This window comes from Diceros bicornis, chromosome 35 (assembly GCF_020826845.1).
Source record: "Diceros bicornis minor isolate mBicDic1 chromosome 35, mDicBic1.mat.cur, whole genome shotgun sequence".
Lineage (NCBI taxonomy): Eukaryota > Metazoa > Chordata > Mammalia > Perissodactyla > Rhinocerotidae > Diceros > Diceros bicornis.
This window is the reverse complement of record NC_080774.1, coordinates 944,544-962,999: the sequence shown is the minus strand read 5'-3', so window position 1 is coordinate 962,999 and position 18,456 is coordinate 944,544. Positions and strand designations below refer to the sequence as shown.

The following is an 18,456-nucleotide window of genomic DNA, read 5'->3' as shown; positions in this document are numbered from 1 at the left end:
TCAGCCATGATGTCTTCACACCTTTTTCAGTTCCCCCTTCTCTCCTTTCCTTCTGGGATTCCATTCACAGCCCACTGATATTCCGCTCATTCTCCCAGTCTCTTCTCTCTCTGTTTCATTTGGGATAGTTTCTATTGCTTTGCCTTCCAGCTCACTATTTTATTCTGTAGTGTCAAGTCAGCTGTTATTTCCATCCTGGATGTTTTTTACCTGCGACGCTTGTTTTCAATCTCCTTAGATCTCCCCTGCCTCCTAGCTCAGCATCCCTCTGCCTTCTTGAACATATAATGGCTGTTCATGTCCTGTCTACTGGTTCTATCACCTCTGTTATTTGTGGGTCCATTGCTGTTCACTGTATTTCCTGCCTCTTTGCATACCTGGTAGCTTTTGAGTGGATGCCAGGCATTGTGGGCTTTACCTTGTTGGGTGCTGGATTCAAGGTATTCCTTCCTTGGTATTTTCAAGCTTTGTTCTAGGACGCAGTCAAGTCACCTGGGAGCCTGTTCCTTTTGAGGCCTGGCTTAAGCTCTGTTTGGCAGGGTCAGAGCAGTCTGGTCTGGGGCTAATGAGAGTCCCCCTGATGAGCCAGTGTCCCTGATACCCATATCTCATGAGGTTTCTCCACTCTGGCTTAGAGAATGAGAATTAGTTCCCAGCCCTGGTGAGATCTGAGACTTGTTCTACCCGCTCTGTCCTGGCTCTTCTTCCCTTGAGGCCAGGTGGTTTCATCCTGTGCATGTGCTATTCATTTCCAGGCAAAGATGTGAGGGGAACCCTCCTCTTGCCCCCATGGAGCTCTCTGCTCTCCAGAACTCTGCCCTTCACGCTGAAGCTGCCTTGGCCTCCCTGCACCCCCAACTCCGTCTCCCCAGTTTGGAGACTGTTGGGTTTCCTCCCCTGCCCTGAGGCCTCGAAACCTCCCCAGGTGGTCAGCTGGGTGTGTGTGGGGCTCCCCACCCCCAGCTTGCCCTCTCTCAGGGATCACTTCCTGTGCTGCCTGTTATCCAGGGACTAAAAACCATTGTTTCATGTGTTTTGTCTGTTGTTTTAGTTTTTTAAGGTGGAAAGCTAAATCCATCCGTGTTCCTCCACCTGGGCCGCAGTGACATGAAGTCTTGTATTAGACAGATTGATCTGGGCTGGGCAGAATCAGTGGTGAGAGATGACAGGCAGAAAATTAACCCGGTGTATTTGCTGGGTATAGGATCCTGAAAAATAGCCCAAATGTAGATTCTTACATGGAATTTTCTGCCATGTGTGCTCATCTGATGGAGCCTAGCACTCAAGACTGGCAGCTCTCTAGGACCCCAGCGTCCTTTATTTGAGGTGCTCGGGTCACATGTTTGTAATAGAAATACCTGTGATAGCCACCCCGCTGTGTCAAGATAGACGCCCAAGGGGTGTCATGAAATCTGTGCACAGGGCAAGTCTTTAGTTCTTTTTTTTTTTTTTCATTTTCAAAATTTATTTATTTTAATTTTTTGTTTTTTTTAATTGATGTTTTAATGGTTTCTAAAAGTCTTTAGTTCTTAATGGTCACTTTTAACATTACATTTTTTTTAAGACAAAGTTACTGTTCATCATAGAATATTTAGAAAAGAGAGTTAAACATAAAGAAAAAAAGTCACCATTAGTCCTCCAGCAGGAGAGAGAGCCCCTGGAAATATTTTGGAATAACTCTTTTCTGACATTTTATCCATGTTTGGATATGAGAGGTGTGTGGTTTGTTTTTAATACTCACATTTCGTTTTCACGTTCTGTTCTGTGGACTGGAGACTACTCTGAGGTTTGGAAATCTGCCTTGGGAGAGGCTCCCTCATCCCACGGCTCTGCCAGTGCCGCCTGTGGGAGCTGACACGCCGGGATATGCGGGGGACGTGGGCAAGAGCTGCAGGCGCTTGCGGCCTCTGGGGCTCACAGGTGTGGGAGCCGCTCCTCTGTTGACTCAGCGCCCGCACGCTCACAGTTAGGGCCTGAGGAAGGAGCTGAGGATGGAGCAGGCTTCCTAGGGTGCGCCTGGAGCACCCCGCTGCCCGTCAGCCCAGCTCCCAGCCCGAGGCCCAGGGCCTCGCCACCTCCTGGGGGTCGTGATGTCCCCGTGGGCGCAGCAGGGCCCGGAGCCCCCACCCCGCTAGTGAGCCGTTTCTGAACCCCGCGTGCTGTTCTGTGAGGGGCCCTTCGGCCCGCAGCGGGAGGCCCTCTGTGCAGGGCTGTAAGGACGGCACTGTCACACCACCTCCCAGGTCTGGTCTCCAGGGACGGGCAGGTTCACGACTTGTGCTTTCTGACGCTTCTCTCTCCACCCCTCCTCAGAGAGAGAAAGGTCGAATATGGGCCTCGGGCAGGTGGGGGCACATTAGCTGTGACCTGGGGAGGCTGGTGGGAGCCAAGCTCTGGAGAGTGGTGAGTCCCCTGGCTGCCCCCAGGGGTGGATGGAGAGGAGCAGGCGTCCAACAGAGTAGCACAAAGGAGGGCGCTGACCATCGAGGACGTGAGCGAAGCTGTGGCTGGGCTGTGGGGAGTGCAAGGCGGACAGACTGGGTGGGCAGGGCACCAGCCGTGCAGCGGGAAGCTGTTCACTGGGTGCCAGCAGGAGGAGGAGGTGACAAGATCGTGTTCTGAAAAGATCATTTTGGCCACAAATGGGAAGAGATCGGAGGCAAGAATGGGTGCTGGAGGGGCAGCAGGCTTCACGCAGGTGGTGGTGCAGCGAGGGACGCAGGTGGTGGTGGCTCTGGGCGCGGAGGCAGACAGGATGTGGGCCGGCGGCATGGGGGCAGCGGGGTGGTTCCTGTGTCCTCACAGGTGTCAGGACGTTCAGGCAGGAGACGGCCAGGTTGCAAGCACGGAGATTCCTTTCAGACCAGAATACACACGAGAGACGTGCTGACCTCTAGGTGGCCTGACGGACACGTGAGCGCCACAGGCACTGACCACGATTGAGCATGGTCCCACCTCACTGCCCCCCACCCTCTCTTCCTCGCCTGGCTGCCCAACTCAAGCCCAAAACAAGCGCCTCGCCCTCGTTTCCCTGCTTTTGTGAGAGGGAACCCATTTCCCCGTCTCCTTGCCCTGAGGCTGCAGGGCCTGTTCACTGTGAACGGTGGCCCTCCCGTCCATGGAGCCCTGGTCCCCACTGCTCCCCCCAGCAGCGTCTTCTTCCTGCTCCCAGGTCAGCCCGCCGCCCTCCGAGTCACCCTTGGGCTCACCCTCCGGCTCACCCCCCAGCAGCGCCTGCATGTTTCTGATCCCACCGCTCTGCTCAGAGGCCTTCTCGTGCAGCGGTCGGGTCCTGGACGGTCAGGCCGCCCTTCGACTCCCCGCTCTCAGTCTGTCCCTTCATGCTGGCACCTGCCCCGGCCTCTAAGCCTGGTGCTGATTCCTGTAGCTGGAATGTTCTGCCCCAGTTACCTATTGCCGGGTCAGCTACAACCCCAAAACATAGTGCTTACAATGCCACCCCACCTCCCAGGCTTGTGAGTCAGGAATTAGGGTGCACTGGGGGGGCCTCAGGTGGAACCAGCTGGCAGATGGGCTCGTCTGGCCCGTGGGGTGGCAGCAGGACTGAGGCTGGAGCACCCACGTGCAGCCTGGCCTGCAGGGTGTGCTCAGGGCCCTCGGAACCAGTGTCCGGGAGACAGAAGCTGGCACAGCCGCTCTCCAGGCTGGACGTGGACCAGCCCTCAGTGGGGGCAGCGCAGAATTCGGCATCTTGACGCTGCCACCTCTCCTGCCCTCCCCACCGTGGAAAGGCGCCTGGTGTGCTCTCGCCCTCCCTGGAGTCCTCGGGGATTCTGCCTGTTGCATCCTATGGCACTTACAGGTGCCCTGTAAGATCAGGTTTTGTACACGTGTTTTGTTCTCTCACTGATTTATAAGGTCTTTCAGGGCAAAAACACCACCTGCCTGGAATCCAGGTGCCCAGCAAGTATGTATTGATGTGAATCAGCCTCTTGGGTCCAGGCCGAGCACTGGGAACACCAGGGCCTGGCTCTCTGGGCTGTAGCAAGTGCAGCGCCCGGGTGGCTGAGCTGCCTGTGAACGGGCGTGAGCGGATCCCGCACGCACGCCAGGCGCACGCTGTGCTGTGCTCTCCCCTTGCACCCACCAGCTCTATGCCCAGGACGAGGGCGCCGCCCCGACGCAGGGCACTCCAGCCACTGAGGTGATGACAGTGATCGCAGGAAAGAGGAGCCGCCAGTTAAACCCCGTTAAGTCGAGTGGGTGTTATTTCCTTTTAATTATGTAAGCACCTGCATTTTCAGGAGATCAGCTCATGTGACTTCAAAGCTGGTTTGTGTGTTTTCTAATCATATGATCTCCTGAGCCTCTATGAAGGTCTCCTTTTTAAATCACTAAATATCTTTTATTTCCTGCACGGTTTTGATTCTTGTCAGTGGGCCTTTGACAGAACATAGAGGCCAGAGGGAAACGATTCTTAGCCACATGGTGTTTTGCTTTAGACCAGTGGTTCTCCAAGTGCGATCTGGGGGTCCCCGGAGGTCTGCAAGCTCAAAGCTGCCCCCACAATGTTGTAAGATGCTGTTTGCTTTCCGCTGCTCCCTCTCCTGAGGGGACAGTGGCTTTTAGAGGGTCCTTGATGTGTGACAACGTTGCAGAATGGAAGGTCTACCTAACTCCCTGAATCAGTATTTACCAACTGATCCCTGCATGACATTACGAACCCCGCGTGGGTACAAGTCCTGTTCAGAGCGCAGGGTGCGTGGGGGTGGTGATTCTCATGTCAGAGCTCACTGTCAAGGGCCTCAGAGGGGCTCCTATTTTGGCACCAACTGCACTCTCCCCACTCACTGAGACAGGTTTCAGCCCCTTGGGGGGCTAATCTGTCCCCAAGGTGACAGCAATGTGAAGTCCTCCTTTTACAGAACCGTATACCTGTCACATTCCCTCCAACGTATAGGCTCAGACCACAGTTGACGCAAGCTCAGGTGCCTCCCGTGACAGTGGCGGCCCAGCAGAGAGCAGTGCAACTGCAGGTCGTGACCACCGCCTCCCCACAGACGCTGAGCCCAGAGCAGGCTCCGGCCGCCAGCAAGACCCCCCGTCAGCAGCCCAAAGTCCAGACAGGGGCCCCCCGTCAGGTTCAAGGCCCCCAGCAAACCCAGCTGAGGGAGCGGGCGGTGGCCCAACAGCGAGCACGGCGAGTCCTGTAGAAGCGCAAGTTGTCCAGATGTGAGAGCAGGACACCCCGGGCTGGACCAGGGCAAGGGCGCTGCTGCCTGACTGTCGCTGCTCCGTTTCACAGGTAGGAAGGTCCCACAGCTGGATGCCAGGCCCAGCCTGGAGGCCGTGTGATGGAGAGATGCCTCTCGTCAGAAGGCGCGGTCCGTCCCGTCCCTGCACCGTCCCTCTCGCGCCCCTTCAGGTCCTGGGCCTCACGTTTCTGGCACGTGCCAGGTGCTCATTTTGCACCGAGCCTATTGGTTCCCAGCCCTCAGGTGTCTGTGCTGTCTGTGAACATGTCCCTCGCCCTTGAGACGGGTACTTGCTCCAAGCGTCTACTCGGGCGGCAGCAATCACAGAATGCAAGGGTTTGTTTCAGATGATTTTGCTGAAGTGAATAACATACTTTCAGACAAAAATAAAGAACCACAGTTCATCCCTATTTTTTTAGAGTTTGTTGTAACGTTAGCATATAAATTTTGAAAACAAAGCCTTCTTGTAAACAGCAGTCTGCTCTGAAGCTTGTTTTCTGTTACGTTCGTGACAAAGACTATCTTGTGCCTAGTTTATTTTTATACCCGGTTGGTGACTAATTGTAAAGTAAAGCGTTGCTGACCACACGGCTGTGTCCTCTGCCTCTGGTGACACCTGTGCCGATGGAGACACCTCCCAGGTCACACTCTCCTTCCCGGGTCTGCTGTGAAGCGGCCAGGAAGGGTTCACAGATGTTGCTCAGCAGCCCCCAGGCCCGGCACAGCCACTGCACCCCCCCCCCCGAAGGGACCCAGGGGGACCTTTCCAACGCAGGACGGTAAACACGCTCAGCATCATGTTAGAAGAGCTAAATTTCCAAAGTTAGCTCAAGCCTAACCCCCGACACTCAGCCAAAAACACAACAGATGCCATCCCGTGAATTCTGGGCGGTTTACTACAGTCCTGTTTTCAGAAAGACCACCCTGCTCAGAGGCTGATCTTGTGCATCCTTGACAGTCTCAGGCCTGGGTCCAAGTGTCCCCAAGGCCAGGCCTGGTGTGGTGACTGAAAGGGCCTCGTGTCCAGGGGCCTGGCAGAAGCGGGCAGCATGCTTGGGGACAAATGCCCTTTCCAGGGTCTGTCCCCAGGAAAACTCGAGGAATCCGTCTTTTCCTCACAAGTTAGCATCCAGCGCTCAGGATTTTTCTAGAAAAAAGGTAGCCGACTCCAACAGAAAACAGACACCTGCCAGGGTGGAAAGGGCCTGCGCTGCCCCAGGCTTGGTCTCATCTGTCCTCGGCCCCTGGCTAGGCCGCCTTCTGCTTTCGCTCTTCCTGTGGGAGGAGGAGAGGGGACTCAGCACTGTTCCATTCCCACACCCCCACTAGTCTGCTGGCCCGGCCCCTCGCTCCCTAACAGGAAGAGACACTGGGTGCTCGCTCAGAAAGCACAGTTCTAGTCCCAGCACCCCTCCCAGGGCCATGCGCCTCCATCACTGGAACCCAGGTCTCTTCCCGCCAGGAAGCTCGAGGGCAAACCCAGGGCCTCATGTCCCTTTCCCACGTGTTCTAACTATGTGAGCAACCTCACGTCCTCCCTAGAGACACGAGATCACCATGGCCCCTTACCTTGATGGCCCTCTCCAGCTGGGACAAGGCCTCCTCGTACTGAGGGACCAGTGGCTGCAGGAGCTCTCCAGGGATGTCGTGCCGCTCCAGTTCAGGCACCCCGCCTTCAGCCAGCATCCGGAGGAATCTCCTCTCCTGGAGAGAAGCACATGATTGGGAAGGGGGCCCCGTCCTCCCCAGGTAGTGCCAAGAGCAGAGGCCCCTGCCTCCCCGGCCTCCCGCCAAGACCCACACGGACTGACCTGCACTTTGAGGAGCAGCGTGAAGGCCTGTCCAGTTTTTCCGGCACGCGCTGTTCTCCCAACCCTGAAACCAAGCACAGCTGTCTCCAGAGTGGTGGCCCCCAACCCTTCCGGGGTCTGACGGACAGTGGGTTCTCTCCAGGCCACCCACCACCCAAACTGTGGAGCAGCCCTGCACACGCATCCCCAGACCGGCCCTCACCGGTGCACGTAGGTCCGCAGGTATTGGGGGGCGTCATAGTTGACCACCAGCTGCACGCCCTGCACATCGATGCCACGGGCCGTGGCGTCTGTGCTGATGAGGCTGGTGGGACACGAGGGGCTGTGGGCCTGCCCAAGGCCAGGAGCCGGGACCACCCCCCTCCTCCAGCCCTGCTGGGGACACCGCCACGGAGTCAGGAGGCGAATTTCCCGTAGAAGGCACCCTTCAGGGGGCCCAAGCTGACATGAGGAGTGAACGCCACTGCTCCCCAGAGTGAGACCAGGCCCACTCTCCAAGGACTCACAGCTGTATCTTCCCCTGCTCGAACTGCTTCAAGATCGTCTTCCTCTGGCCAGGCCCATAGCGGGAAGAGAACTCAGCCACGGTCACCCCACCGAAAGCCTGGACTAGCAGGAAGAGCCTGGGGGGAGACGCCAGAGCCAAGTGGGCCGGGGCCAGGACCGCCACTGCCTCTGCCTCAATGCCCCCTGCCCCGCCCCGGCCTGCCCGGCCTCACCTGTGGGAGTTCTCTCGGGAGTTGGTGAAGCAGAGGACTCTTGAGAAGCTCGTCTCCAGGAGGAGGTGCAGGACGGCCATTGGCTTGGAGCGGAGGCTGCAGGGCACGTAGTGGTGCTGTGGGGATGGCACGGGGTTGGCGGGCCCTTGAGCACCGGGGCGTGCCCCCTCCCTGTACCCGTGTGCCCCGCTTACCGTGAGCCCTGCAGGGAAGGTATACTTCCCACCCGAGTCCCCGTCCACCTCCGTGTCAGCATCTCTGGAACCCCCCTGTGCCAGCCCCGTGGAGAAGAGCCGGGGTTGGTGGAGGCCGAGCCGCTGCAGCTTCTCTGGGTTCTGGGTCAGAGTGGCCGAGAAAAGGAGCTTCTGTAGCGGCATCTGGGGCCAGCAGGTACTGAAAGAGGAGTGGGTGCTGGGAGAGCAGTTGAGGCCCGACCAGCCTGCCCTACCTAAGTCCCGGGAGGGTTTTCCTCAAGGCTGGGCGCCCCAGATCAGACCAGACCAGACCAGGAGGAGTGGGTCTCAGAGACTGGAGAGACCAAGGAAGGGAGCCCTGAGGGCAGAGCAAGCTTGGTGCCGGGTACCTGGCAGCAGTCACGGTCTGGGGCTGCCTTCTCTGGACCAGAGCAAAGGGGTCCTTGGCGCCCTCGCTCGGGAAGGCTGCTGCCACCACCCGTGGCAGCCAGGACTGGTGCATGCTGTCTATCATCCTGTCAGCTTCATCGATGACCTGCGGGAGACGGGAGGCCAGGGATCTGGTGGCTGAGGTCAGCCTCAGCTCAGGACTGCGCCTCCCTCAGGGCTGGCAACCTACCAGGAAGCGGAGGTGCTGGAGGCTGAATCCTGGGGTCTGGTCGATGTGGTCCACCAAGCGGCCAGGGGTGGCCACCACGATGTCAGCCATGCAGCGGAAGCCGTCCACTCTGTGGAGCAGAGAGCTGCCTAGCGGGGGCCCCCACACTGAGCCCCCCAGCGTGGGGAACCTGCGATGGCAGCGCGCTCTGCTCCCCCGGGGACCAGGTGGCTACAATGCAGCTGCCGCCTGCTCCTGCTGCACAAGCTAAGCCCACGGCCCAGCAGGACCTACGTCTTCTGGACAAGGCTTTCCTGCTCCTTGGCTAGTGACTTCTGCCCGGTGACCAGGGCGACCCGCAGAGAAGTGGCATCTGTGTAGATGTTGAACACCTTGCTGACCTGGAGGAGGAGCAGCCGTCACTGCACTGGCTTGAGGCCCCACACCACAGTGACAGGGACTCAGAGTCTGACTTCCAGGTGTGGGGTCCACCTACCTGCTGGGCCAGCTCCTTGGTGGGCAACACAACCAGGGCTCGGACCTGGCACACGGCTCGATGCAGCAGGGCCTGCAGAGGGAGAGATAGCCAGCTGCGTCAGCAGGGCCAGCTCCCTGCTGGTCAGGACCACTTGGAGGGTGGGAGGGTCCTTACACTCACCTGCACCACGGGGATGACGAAGGCCAGGGTCTTCCCACTGCCCGTCGGGGCAGAAACACAAAGATCGCTGGGTCGGTAGCCAGCTCTGCCCACCAGAAACCCATTGGCCGCGCTCTCCAGGAGAGCAGGGATCACTGCCGCCTGGACTGGACAAGGGAGAGCAAAAGGCAAGTCGTGTTTGTGCAGGGACACCCAGAACAAACACAGGTTTCACGGCTAGAAGCAGCCTTCCCCCATCTGTGATCTCTGGGCGGCGCTGCTCTCACTCCAGGGCGGCATCAGAGCCTCAAGGAGTGTCAGGCTCCGGTGGCCGAAGATGCCGAGACCAAGACCACACTTGATGGTGGGGGCATGCAGGGGCTGTTGGCCCTGGCAGCTGCTAAGCTATGGCCTTGTGTGACTCTGAGTGACGATGCTCTATGAGGAAGTCCCCTGTCCCAGGGCTGGGGCACCTGGAAAGTAGGATGAGATGCCATGTGCCCGCAACTTCTTCTGCAGGTCAGGGTGGACCTCAGGAATATCCTCGATAGGCACCAGGTCTTTGGTGACGTTCTTTCCAACACAACTTGGCTCAGCCAGCCACGCTGGCAGGAAAGGCTGGACCTATCACAAAGGGTGAGAAAGAGGCCAGGTGAATACTCGCTAAGCCTGCCTGGCTGGGGGAGCAAGGCTGCAGAAACCAAGGACTCAAGACACTAGGGCTGAGGGGCTGCAGGAAAGAGGCCCCAACGAACCATCTAACTAGTCTCCCAGCTCTTCCTTGATCCCTCACTACCCACTTTCCACGCAGACTTTACAGTAATTAAGAGACACCAGAAGGTGCCAGTCTCCGGAAAACGCTCCCTGGGGGTGTCCCCTCTCACCCACAACAACATCCAGCCTCTGAGTCGCAAGGCAAGGCCCCCTGTGAACTGGCACTCACCTGCCCCTGACCTCCTTTCCTATCACTGGACGTCCCCTAGCTATACATACCTCTGTTCTTACACAGTAAGCTCATTGTTGCCCGAGGGCCTTTGCCCCAACCCTGCCCTCTGCGTGGCACAAACCTCCCACCCCCATCTTAACCAGACTGATTCCTGTCTTCTGATCACAATTCGAAGTGGACCTCCACACGTGCCCTGATATGACGGTGCCCCTGCGCACCCTGCCAAACCTCTCTTCCTCACGGTAATCGTCGTCCTCCAAGAACTCTTGGTTCACCGACTTGTTTACTGAAAACCTCCCTCACTAAAACAGAGACCTGGCCAGTCCAGCAACCTAGTGGAATCTTCTGTTTTGTTCCCTAGGTTCGTGAGAGCACAGCAGAAGTTCAAGGGTGTACCCCAAACGACCAAAGCTGTTTACAAAGACCTCTTTGACAGCAGCACAGAAACCAACTTGATAATGTTGATTTAGACAATAAAAAAATAATACTTTTACAACTAAAACTAAACATACTGAGTTGGTGCAGAATTCAAACCATCAAAATAAACACGGCAGAATAAACAGCCGACGTGCCGCGCGTTAACCTGTGAAGTTACTCAAGGAACACTGACGGCCGCCAGGCGCAGGCACCACCCTCCGAGCGACCCCACACACAGGCGTGCATTAGCCACAGCGGCCCGCGCCCCTGCAGCCTCCCGCCCCCGCGCCGCTCACCTTGGGCGCCCTGCTCCTCTCGAAGCCCCCGAGCAGCAGGGCGTGGGCCGGGGGCCCAGAGGCCTCCGCGGGGGGCCGTCCGTCCTGGTCCTCCGGCGGCCCCGCGGCCTCGGCGCCCTCGCCGCTGTCCCCCGGCGCCTCCTCGCCGCTCCCTGCGCGGCAGAAGCGGGGCGGGCGGCGCGTCAGCCCCACGCGGACCCGGCTCCAGGGCCGCGCCGCGCCCGCCCCGCCGGGCCCACCTGCGCTCGCGGCCGCGCCGTCCGCTCTCCGCCGCTTGCTCCCCGGCGCCCCGCCGCCCTCGCGCCTCCGCGGTCTGCGCGGTCGCCGCCGCCGCTTCCCCGCCGCCCCCGCGGGCTGCGCGGCCTCCGCGGGCTCCTGCTGCCGCTGCCGCTCCCGGGCCCGGCACTGCAGCCGCTCCAGCAGCGCGCGCGCCCGGCCGTCCGCCCCGGCCTCCGCCCCGGCCGCCTCGGGGCCCGCGTACCGCGCGACGTGGAAGAGCGCCATGCCGGCCGCACGCCGCCCCGGCCCCGCGCGGCGCGATGACGCGGAGGCGCCGGGCGGTGACGTCAGAGGCGCGCCGGGCGGCGGCGCGGCGGCCCCGTGTCTTCCGCGTGGGGCGGCGGCATGGCGCGGGACCCCGGCCCCGCGGGCGCGCGCCGGGCGCTGGGCCGCCTGCTGGAGGCGGTGCTGGCGAGCCGCGGCGAGGCCAACGCCGTGTTCGACATCCTGGCCGTGCTGCAGGTGGGACCGCGGGGGCGGCGGGGTCGCGGCCGCGGTCCCGGGGCCGGAGGCCAGACCGGGGCCCCCCTCCGGCTCGGGTGCGGGCAGACAGTCGCAGAGCGGCTTCGGACTCTGCCTGGGGCCTTGCCCAGTCTCGCAGGCCTCCCTGATTGGAGGGTCCAGCGGGAGGGTTGGCAGAGGCGGGGTCGGGGTCACGCCAGGGTCACGGGTGAGGTGCGGTGGGGCTGGAGTCCGGCGGGGACAGGGGCAGGGGCCACGGTTCCCGGCGGGGCACCCTGCGACCGGCCTCTCCCCGCAGTCCGAGGACCAGGAGGAGATCCAGGAAGCCGTGCGCGCGTGCAGCCGCCTCTTCGGGGCCTTGCTGGAGCGGGGAGAGCTGTTTGTGGGCCAGCTGCCCCCTGAGGAGACGGTCATGGCAGGTGAGCGTCCGGAGGGCCCTGGGCCTCCTGTCACGAGGTTGGAGGGAACCTTGCCAGCATGAGGTGAGCCCCCCAAACCCCATCATCACAGAGCGTCCAGGTTGGTGAGAGGACACCCCAAGCCCGCGGGAAGTGGGAGCGGGTGATTCTGCTGGGGGTGGGTGGGTGGTGAAGGTTGGTGACTTTATAACTAAGCTTAGAGAAGGTTGAGCAAGGCGTGATTCTTTGTGTGTGTTTTGTGCCGTTTGTGGGATTTGATGCTGTTTAACATGAGTTGTGATCCTGTGTAAAGTTGGGGCTACATGTTGTGGTTCTTGGGCGTCCAGATCTTGGGGTAAAATGAGGAGGTGGGGACCCGGCCCTTGTAGGAGTGGCTCTCCCTGGTTGGGGGAATGGGTCTCGGTGGTCTGTCTGCACTCACTTCCCTGGTTGGGTAGAGGAGCGGACAGCGGGAGGGTGGGGCTGGGCCCAGCCTGGTGTGTGTGGGCATCCCTGTGGGCTGACCACCCTGCCCCTCCTGCAGGGTCTCAGGGGGCCACGCGGAAGTACAAGGTGTGGATGAGGCACCGTTACCACAGCTGCTGCAACCGCCTGGGGGAGCTCCTGGCCCACCCTTCCTTTCAGGTCAAGGTGAGTCTTGGGGTCGCTGGCCTTGCCCGTCCTTGTGCGTCCTCCGCACCCCCAGCCCCCAGACTCTCCGCACACGGCAGCAACCGGGGGCTGTGGCTGCAGGCACGAGTCTTCCCCCGTTTACCTGTCTGGGCAGGGAAGCTTTTTTCTTCTTTTTCTTGATTAGGATTTTGGTGGGTGGTGTTGTCGTGTTTCCTGAGTCTTACAGGGGTGACGTCTCATGGGCATTTAGGCCTGAATGCCGGGGGCAGCTCTGTGGGCTTTCTGCAGCGGAGATGACGTGTGGTTGGGGTCACCGCAGCCACTTCACCACCCGCTCTTCCCAGGAGCTGGCTCTCGGAACGCTCATGAAGTTTGTGCAGCTGGAAGGAGCACACCCCCTGGAGAAGCCCAAGTGGGAAGGGAACTATCTGTTCCCCCGCCAGCTCTTCAAGGTGAGGGGGTGCTGGGCTCCCCACAGGCCTTAGCTGCTAGAGCTGGAATGGGTCTCTGGCACAGGTGGCTGTTGTACGTGGTGCTTCCTCCCCTGTGGGAGGCAGGGAGGCTACCGCCTCAGGGGTCTCCTGGGGCAGTCCACTGGTTGTGGGGTTCAGCAGGGACCCTGGCAGCCCGCCTGGACTCTGCTCGGTGAGTCCCATCCCTGGGCTGCCCCATCCTGAGGGGTGGGAGAGGCTCACCTCCCGGTCTTGCACCCAGTTGGTGGTGGAAGGCCTGCTTTCACCCGAGGAGGACCGCTCGCTGCTCCTCTCCCAGTTCCAGGAGTATCTGGAACACGACGACATCCGCTACCACACGATGCAGGCGGCCTCAGACACCGTGGCCCAGGTCGCCACTGGGCACCCTGAGGTGAGCTGGCTGGGTCCCATCTCTGGGTGTGGGCAGTGGACGGTGGGTGTGCGGCGTCTAGGTGTTCACACCGCACCTCCGGCAGGTGCCCCTTGTTTTCTGGAACAATGCCTTCACGCTGCTGTCTGCCGTGAGCCTGCCCCGCCAGGAGAGTGACATTTCCAACTTCTACGTGGGGCACACGGGTGAGCACTTGGGGCAGGTGGGCCAGCAGGGGCGCCTGAGCCTCACACACTGGCACCCTGACGAGCCCCTGCTCCCGTCCTGTGTGTCAAATGACCTCTCACCTTCCTTGCAGAGCTGTCGGACAAGTGGAAGGTCGTTCATCTGAAGGTGAGATGCTCTGGAGGGCGGGGGCCTCCCTGGGAACAGGCCGATTCTGGGGTGCCATCAACCCCCCGGACGTAGGCAGCCTGTGTGGGACACGAGGAGTGGGGCAGCTGCTTTCTTCCCAGTTTAGATACCCACCAGGGCCACTCGTGAGGCCCCAAGGGGAGGAGGAGGCCAGCAGGCACCCTGTTCCCAGAGGTCAGAGGTGGCCCGCCCGGACCCCTCAGGAGGGGTCGGTGCTCAGTGTCAGTGCCCAGGTGGCTGTGAATGCAGCGCCTGCCTACTCTTCTGTGGCTGCGAGAGATGCAGAGGAGCTGGCCGGGATGCCTCAGGTTCCGGCTATTTCTACCCACACATGGCAGGAGGGGGGTGGGGCAGTGTCTGGAACAGGGGGGTGGGGACACGTGGTGTTCCCCATCTCGGGGTGGTGGCTAGAGTGGGGGTTGGGGCAGCGTGTGCAGCCTCCATCCCCCTCCCCACAGGAGCACAGGAGAGCCTTCCAGCTGATGTGGCTCGGTTTCCTCAAACACGAGGTAGGCCTGGGACAGGGCCCCGTGTGGTTGTGGGGGTGGGTGTCGGCTGCAACCTGACCCGCCCCGCCCCTCCCAGCTGCCCCTCAGCCTCTGCAAGAAGGTGCTGGTGATCATGCACGACTCCATCCTGCCGCATCTGGCCCAGCCCAGCCTCATGATCGACTTCCTCACCCGTGCCTACGACATCGGTGAGTCGGAAGTGCCCGGCGGGTGGGGCCCTACACTCGCGCAGCCGGCAGGGCCATGACCAGGGGGCCCAACCAGCCAGTGACAGGTGTGCCGGAGGCTTCTTTCTCTCTCGTGGCTAGACTGAGGTGGGCAGGCCTGTGGACAGTTGGCTCTGCCAGCCCTGCCCAGCACGTGGCCTCTAGCTTTGCTGGATTCATCCCAGGTGGGTGCGGTGGGTTGGGGTCCACGACTGTGTGTTTGTTTGCAGGGGGGGCCATCAGCCTCTTGGCCTTGAACGGACTTTTTATCCTGATTCATAAGCACAACCTGTGAGTGCCAACGTGGGGGTGTGCAGACATTTCAGTCCATCCTGTCTGTCCTTCCCGTCCCTTCCCCACCCAAGGCTGGGGTCCCTGCTCTGCCCAGGAGTCAAGTGGCTTTAGAGAGCCTGCTGGGTCTCCCCGGGAGGTGGAGCAGAGCCCCTGTTGTCTGTGGTTCCTTGGGTTCCTGACCTGTTCTCTCGTCTGTGCTTCTACATTCGTGCGTGTCCCCACACCCCTAGGGAGTACCCTGACTTCTATCAGAAGCTCTACGGCCTCCTGGACCCATCAGTTTTCCACGTCAAGTACCGGGCCCGCTTCTTCCACCTGGCTGATCTCTTCTTGTCGTCCTCGTGAGTATCCGGGGAGGGGGGAGGGGGGTGCGTCTGGCTTGACCTCGGAGCGTCAGAGCCACCTGTGCCCCACCCGGAGCTGAGCCCGGCCTGGCCCCGTGTGCTACAGCCTTGGGTCAGGAGAGGGCTGGGGACTGCTGTGCAGGGCAGTGGGGGCTCACGGCCGCCACCCTGCTCAGCCATCTGCCTGCCTACCTCGTGGCTGCCTTTGCCAAGCGCCTGTCCCGCCTGGCCCTGACGGCGCCCCCCGAGGCCCTGCTCATGGTCCTGCCCTTCATCTGCAACCTGCTGCGCAGACACCCGGCCTGCCGCGTGCTGGTGCACCGCCCAGGGGGCCCTGGTGAGTGGCCAGCTGGGGCCCCTGGGGAGGCCTGGCTGCAGAGGCCGGTGCACTGCGGTAGGTGGCAGACCAGGGTCTGGGTCTCGTTTCTAGAGTTGGACGCTGACCCCTATGACCCTGGGGAGGAGGACCCAGCCAAGAGCCGAGCTCTGGAGAGCTCCCTGTGGGAGCTGCAGGTGAGGGGCGATGCCTGCCCCCTTGAGCCGCCTTGCCTGGGCGCTCCTGCCCACCCGCCCAGCTGCACCTGTGTGCCCGTTTCTCTGACGAGCCAAAGCTCTTTCTGCCCCCTGCCTCTCCCAGAAGCTCTGCCGAATCCCCAGGGAACCCCGTCTCACCTGCTCACTCTGGTCATCGGGGGGAGCCCATGCCTGAGTCTCGAGTGGCAGCTCTGTCCTTCACGAGGGTGGGACTTCGCCTGTGGGGGTTGGGCCCAGAGGGGGTGGTGACGTCCACGTGCCCTCTAGGCCCTCCAGCGGCATTACCACCCTGAGGTGTCCAAGGCTGCCAGCGTCATCAACCAGGCGCTGTCCGTGCCCGAGGCCAGCATCGCACCGCTCCTGGAGCTCACTGCCTTCGAGGTGAGGCTGTGGGGGCTGTGGGGCTGGCGCGGGGGGACTCGTGCGAGAGAGCATCCGTCCATCCGTCCTACCCCTGCAGGTGTTCGAGCGGGACCTGAAGAGGAAGGGGCCCGAGGCGGTGCCGCTGGAGTTCATCCCGGCCCAGGGCCTGCTGGGCCGGCGGGACGACCTCTGCGCCCAGCACTTCACGCTCAGCTGACCCTGGGTGCCTCTTTCCCCCCAATAAATGGTTTTGTAGGAGAGCGACTCAGGTGGGCTGCGGGTGGGCAGGGGCCTGAGAGGGACGCTGATCCCTCGCTTGGCTTCTCTCTGGGGGCAGTGCTGACAGGGCTGGGGTCAGCAGTGCTGGCCACGGTCAGAGGGTGCCCTCTCGTCCACCTGCAGCCCACCGTGCCACCGTGCACCTGGCTCCCGGGAAGGTGCTGCCCAGGGGCCCCTTCCTTCTCTGTAGCCGCAGTGGGGGCTCGTGTGGGGGGAGGGCCACAGGTGTGCTGGGCAACGCCTTCTGCTGGCCCCCCTAGAAGTCCCCTGGGTCCTTGCATCCCTAGAGTGCTGGGGGTGGGCTGGGCCACAGCCCTGCTGGTGCAGCCCTGGACCTTCCCCGCTGCAGTTAGCCTCTGTGACCTGGAGTGACTGGAGAGGCTCTTTGCCTGGGTTGGTTGTGGCAGGAAGCACAGAGGGGCACAAGCCACCCCAGCCAGGCCCTGCGGAGGACACTTTGTTCCCCAGAACCACTCGCGGTCCTAGGCATATGGGTGGGTCTTGAGCGACGTGAGTCCTGGGAGTGAGTGGCCCCATGGGAGGCAGTTACGATTGGGGGCCAGTGCTTCCCTCCTGTCCCCCAGCGCAGTGGGCGCCCACAGCTCCAGGCCCACGGCCTGGTTTTGCTTCCAGTAGGGCTGTTTCCATAAGGCCCCCCTTCTACCAGGCGGATCTGGTTCTCCATCTGCGGCAGCGACCCCAGCTTTCCTTTTGAGAACCCATTTGTCGGAGGATTGGTCAGATGAGGGGTGCTGGCTCACGTGGGTGTGGCAGGGACTGTCAAACGCGGGGCAGGGGTGGGGGGAGGGAGAGAACTGTGCCTGGCACCCCCCACCAGGCGTCCCTGTCGTGTTCCCGGGACACCCTCTCCTTCCGGCACCCCCACCCCAGGGGAGCCGGGCCTGAGCTCACAGCAGCTGCAGGTGCCCTGGGAGTCACTGGGGACTAGACCAGCTCTTTGATCTCCGGGGAGCTGCTCCACCAGCCAGGGCCCCACTGTGCCCAGCGTGGCCTCAGGGGGCAGGCGGTGGGGCTGAAGGCACAGTCTTCCTTCACACACACCCAACCCTGTGTGAGTCGGGGACACCAGCGGGCCTGCCCTCGCTCTTCCCACCACACTGGTTCCTGCCCCGGGGCCTTCACACTGCTCAGTCGGCCAGCCACAGCTTTCCCCTCAGTTGCCCCCACTATTCAGACCCCAGGCTGAGTGAGGCCTTGGGGAGGCCTCCCCTGAGCACCCCATTTGTACCAGCACCCCATGCATGCCACGTGGTACCCGCTTCGTTTTCGTGGCCCTGCTGCCCTTCAGTTGTCTGGACTGTCGCCACCCGCCCCCAAGGGAGGCTTGTTACCCGCCTGGTGATCACTGTGGCCCCAGGCCCAGGACTCCCCTGGTGCAGAGGGCTTTGTTTGTGCATGGTTGTGGAGCACAGTGGCCTGGGTCCCAGGAACCCTGGCAGAAGGAGGGTCGGTGTCCTGGGCTCAGGCAGCTCCCAGAAGCCACCAGGGCCCTGCCTGAGCTTCAGTGTGGGGCCGCCAGGGGGCAGCGCGGGATGGGGCTGAGGCCTCACGCTTCTCGAGGAATGTCACGTGTTTGATAATCTCTAAGGTTATAAGTTACAAAACACCTAAATGGTTTTCTTTGGGTTTTTCCGAGTTCAGCATCTCGTGTTCTCCACGCAGTGTTCCTATTCCTGGCGCCCCTGTGGCCGGGCGGCTGCACGCAGCCACGTTTGACCTCAGGCAGGTTACATTTTCTGACCTCTGGCCCTGGTCACCCCTCCTGGGGACCATGAGGTTGGCTGAGTGGATGCGGTGGGGGGGAGTTAGAGCAGGACAGGGAGGAGGAGGAGCCGAGGGGAGGGTAGAGTTCCCACTGCCCGGGGCTCTGGAACCACCCGGATCTCAGTGAAAATGCGGATTCTGGTACAGCGGGTCCAGGTGGGGCCTGGGGTTCTGCATTTCTAAAGGCTCCTAGGCCGGGTTGTCATGGTCTCTGGAGGGAGGGTCTGCACTCGGTGACCCCAGGGAGCTGTAAATGTCTCTGCCGCGTGGCTGATATGCTGCCTCCCCGCCCCCTCTTCTCCACTCACTGCTCACAGC

The 18,456-nt window shown here is 61.4% G+C and overlaps 2 protein-coding genes across 3 annotated transcripts; one reads left to right on the top strand and one right to left on the bottom strand.

The window, feature by feature from the left end:
* Positions 1-4,364: 4,364 nt before the first annotated feature.
* DDX51 (DEAD-box helicase 51) lies at positions 4,365-11,347 on the bottom strand. 2 transcript variants are annotated; one of them, XM_058531182.1, is made up of 15 exons: positions 11,074-11,347; positions 10,835-10,986; positions 9,649-9,799; positions 9,197-9,342; positions 9,035-9,106; positions 8,833-8,939; positions 8,560-8,668; positions 8,330-8,475; positions 7,941-8,139; positions 7,747-7,862; positions 7,534-7,650; positions 7,230-7,331; positions 7,028-7,091; positions 6,786-6,920; positions 4,365-6,491 (listed from the first exon to the last, which is right to left on the bottom strand). In XM_058531182.1, the coding sequence occupies exons 1-15, from the start codon at positions 11,336-11,338 to the stop codon at positions 6,465-6,467; spliced, it is 1,908 nt and encodes a 635-aa protein (XP_058387165.1). In that variant the 5' UTR covers positions 11,339-11,347; the 3' UTR covers positions 4,365-6,464. The 2 variants fall into 2 exon arrangements, with proteins under 2 accessions (XP_058387165.1, XP_058387164.1); XM_058531181.1 differs by having other exon boundaries at positions 10,835-11,347.
* An 83-nt stretch (positions 11,348-11,430) lies between these two features.
* NOC4L (nucleolar complex associated 4 homolog) lies at positions 11,431-16,332 on the top strand. The gene is made up of 15 exons (XM_058531184.1): positions 11,431-11,575; positions 11,874-11,994; positions 12,518-12,624; positions 12,951-13,058; positions 13,321-13,470; positions 13,556-13,655; positions 13,769-13,803; positions 14,283-14,333; positions 14,410-14,521; positions 14,770-14,830; positions 15,064-15,174; positions 15,354-15,514; positions 15,608-15,690; positions 15,979-16,092; positions 16,172-16,332. Exons 1-15 carry the CDS (start codon positions 11,459-11,461, stop codon positions 16,289-16,291), a joined length of 1,551 nt encoding a protein of 516 aa, XP_058387167.1. The 5' UTR covers positions 11,431-11,458; the 3' UTR covers positions 16,292-16,332.
* Positions 16,333-18,456: the final 2,124 nt, after the last annotated feature.

Excerpts from the sequence above, each read along its gene's own strand:
- DDX51 (XM_058531181.1), bottom strand. The coding sequence starts at position 11,338 with ATGGCGCTCTTCCACGTCGCGCGGTACGCGGGCCCCGAGGCGGCCGGG. Across the intron at positions 9,343-9,648 it reads CATCTCATCCTACTTTCCAG|TCCAGGCGGCAGTGATCCCT; the intron begins GTGCCCCAGCCC and ends TCCCTTGTCCAG. Across the intron at positions 9,107-9,196 it reads TCGTCATCCCCGTGGTGCAG|GCCCTGCTGCATCGAGCCGT; the intron begins GTGAGTGTAAGG and ends CTCCCTCTGCAG.
- NOC4L (XM_058531184.1), top strand. The coding sequence starts at position 11,459 with ATGGCGCGGGACCCCGGCCCCGCGGGCGCGCGCCGGGCGCTGGGCCGC. Across the intron at positions 13,059-13,320 it reads TCCCCCGCCAGCTCTTCAAG|TTGGTGGTGGAAGGCCTGCT; the intron begins GTGAGGGGGTGC and ends TCTTGCACCCAG. Across the intron at positions 13,804-14,282 it reads GGAAGGTCGTTCATCTGAAG|GAGCACAGGAGAGCCTTCCA; the intron begins GTGAGATGCTCT and ends CCCTCCCCACAG.